This window comes from Sinocyclocheilus anshuiensis, unplaced genomic scaffold (genome assembly GCF_001515605.1).
Source record: "Sinocyclocheilus anshuiensis isolate Anshui unplaced genomic scaffold, SAMN03320099.WGS_v1.1 scaffold208, whole genome shotgun sequence".
In the NCBI taxonomy this organism is placed as follows: Eukaryota; Metazoa; Chordata; class Actinopteri; order Cypriniformes; family Cyprinidae; genus Sinocyclocheilus; species Sinocyclocheilus anshuiensis.
In genome coordinates this window covers 233,377-236,595 of record NW_015557186.1, presented here as the reverse complement: position 1 = coordinate 236,595, position 3,219 = coordinate 233,377, and the positions used below count along the sequence as shown (strand labels likewise).

The 3,219-nt window shown below is 35.9% G+C and overlaps 1 protein-coding gene across 1 annotated transcript in view; it reads left to right on the top strand.

The window, feature by feature from the left end:
* Positions 1-3,219, top strand: part of LOC107678700 (ryanodine receptor 3) — a 196,980-nt gene that overhangs the window by 104,045 nt on the left and 89,716 nt on the right. Inside the window, exon 41 of the mRNA XM_016474072.1 lies at positions 2,549-2,822. Within this exon, the coding sequence (XP_016329558.1) occupies positions 2,549-2,822 (274 nt within the window). The remainder of the gene's footprint in view (positions 1-2,548; positions 2,823-3,219) is intronic.

Genomic DNA, 3,219 nt, shown 5'->3' with positions numbered 1-3,219 from the left:
CCTGATTAAATATGATGTAAACGTGTTGTGAAACAAGAAGTGGCAGTCTGAATTTACTGGTTGAATGTATGGTTTTTAGTTAAAAAATATTAAAATATTAGATTTTTCTCACCCACAAATACCGTTTCGCTTCAGAAGATATTGATTCATCAGCTGGGGTCACATGGGTACCTCTGTGTTTGTTTTGCATAGTTTATGAATCATTAAGTTTGAGGGACACATCCACTTGCATTATATGGACTCACTGAGATGGATTTATTTAATTTAATTTTATTTTATTTCATTTCATTTCATTTCATTTTATTTGTAACATTTTATTTATTTATTTATTTATTTGGGCGAAATATGAGATATGTGTGTCTGTGAGGTTCACTATTATTATTTCATTTAATTTTATTTCATTTCATTTTGAAATATGAGCTTACTCAGACAGTTCAAGGGTTTAATGGAGAAAGCTGCTGCACGGTTGGTTTGCTGATTGCAGTGTTTTTCCCTGCACAGTGAACAATCACCACATCTTCACACACACACTCTCTCCTACACACACACACACACACACACAGGTTGAACTTGATTAGGTGAGCTGCTCCTGAGCTCAGCGTTTGTTCAGTGTGTGACATGTGTCTGGGGTCTCAGCGGGGTCGTTCATCAGCGCTGCCCTATAAACACGCATTTACTGCTGACAGACTCGTGACTCGTGACAGACTGATGAGCTGAGCGCATGATTTTCCCAGCAGCCCCTTTCCTTACAGGCCTGTGAGAGTCGCTCTAATGACGACACACACAGCACTTCCTCCAGCGTCCCTCCGCTCTCATTACACAGCACTCGCAGCACCCTGGTATTACCATGTTAGATTTCTGTAAAAAAAACTTTTTATTAGAGATAAATGAATATAGTAATTAAATGGCTTTTAATGGTGATGACCGATATTTATGCATTATTTAACATTCATGTATTTACATTTAATATTACATTTTTTATTTGAATTAATTAATTTTTTGAACCACCCCTTTAAATAAAAATATATATATATATATATATATATATAAAAAAACATTTTTTGGACTTTTGATTTTGAATATTACATTTTTTGCAAAAACATGGGTCCCTGAAATAATGCACCATGTTAAATTAATATGATTTTCCCAGGGTTTTTAATGATTGATTGATGGATGCAATTTTCAGATTCTAATTTTACTTAATTTTAATTAAATTGAATTGAATTTAATTGAATTTAAATCAAGGGAAGTTTAAAGATGAGAGCTGCTGATTTGAAGTCTATCTCAGGGTTATTATGAGAGAGAACGTCATCATATGAGCCTTTGATCATGCCGTTTTAATAAAGCCTGAAGGCTTTGACTCTATAATAAATTCAGTTGAGATATTCTATTTATAGCGGCTGCTTCTCATCTCATTGCATAAGAGATTGAAAACCAGCTCAACCTGAAATCTGCATTAGCAGGTTCATTTAGAAATAAAACTCTGGTGACCTTTCCGGTCTCGGTGTGAAAGTGTCGGTGAAATGCTCTCATATGGCAAATTCATCTTTATATCAATAATGGCTGTTTCCAAACAGGTTTGATTTCACCAGTTTCACTTTAAACTAGGCTAATTAAGTGCATGATGTGCAATTGGAAATTAATCACACATCAATTAGGCTGAGAAATGACCCCCAAAAGAGCATTTAAAGTCATTAATGTGTTCAGTGAGAAAAGCATTGAATAAACATCACAAAAAAGTAGATTTAGAAGATTTCGTATAGAATAAATAATGATAATAAATGATAATTGATGTTTTTTTTTAATGAATATTGGAATATGACATGATTAAGAAAAATGAAATGATACTCTAAATATGAAACTAAAACCAGCAAGTCACCGTCTTATTGAGTGAGTCGTTGAATTATTCACTCAACCGATTTGTAAACTATATGTGACCCTGGACCACAAAACCAGTTCATGCTGTTAAATCGACCATTATGCATAATCTGAAAGCTGAATAAATAAGCTTTCCATTGATGTATGGTTTGTTAGGATAGGACAATATTTGGCTGAGATACAACTATTTGAAAATCTGGAATCTGAGGGTGCAAAAAAATCTAAATATTGAGAAAATCATCTTTAAAGTTTTCCAAATGAAGTTCTTAGCAATGCATATTACTAATCAAAAATTAAGTTTTGATATATTTACGGTAGGAAATTTACAAAATATCTTCATGGAACATGATCTTTACTTAATATCCTAATGATTTTTGGCATAAAAGAAAAATATATAAATTTGCCCCATACAATGTATTGTTGGCTATTGCTGCAAATATCCCCCAGCGACTCAAGACTGCTTTTGTGCTGCAGGGACACAATATAAGAGGGTGTTTTTGCACTCGTATCTATGGATGGGATGCTGCGTTGCACATGCATTTAACTGCACTAGATTAACACTTTAATTCTTCTCCTGTGTGTGTGTGTGTGTCTGTCTGTCTGTCTGTCTGTCTGTCTGTCTGTCTGTCTGTCTGTCTGTCTGTCTGTGTGTGTGTGTGTGTGTGTGAAGCGAATCTGAAGGAGCTGATCTCTCAGACGATGGTGAGCTGGGCTCAGGAGACGCACATCCAGGACCCGGAGCTGGTGCGGCTGATGTTCAGTCTGCTGAGACGGCAGTACGACAGCATCGGAGAGCTGCTCCGAGCCACGAGGAAGACCTACACCATCAGCGCCGTCTCCGTCCATGACACCATCCACCTGCTGGCGTCTCTGGGCCAGATCCGCTCGCTACTCAGCGTCCGCATGGGGAAGGAGGAGGAGCAGCTGATGATCCACGGCCTCGGGTGAGGACGAGCCCAACACACAGAACATAACACTCCAGAGCCACAAAACAACAACACTGCAAAAAAGAGTGGCTTTGTCTTGCTTTCAAGGAATTCTTAAAATGAGAGGAATTTACTTAAGAAGCAGAAGTGCGTTACATGTTAGAATTTGTTTTTATGTATCATATCTTGAATGTATCAAATGTTTGGAATGATTGATTCTTTTTTTTTTTTTTTTTTTTTTTTTTTTTTTAAAAAAAAAAAAAAAAAAAAAACTCTAGCTTTCTATTCTACTTGTTTTTCTTTGTTTGTGTATATATATATATATATATATATATATACACACACACACCTTGCTACGTGTACTGCGTTAGGCTAACCGAGACTTGTCATTTGCACTTATATATTGTTGCTCATT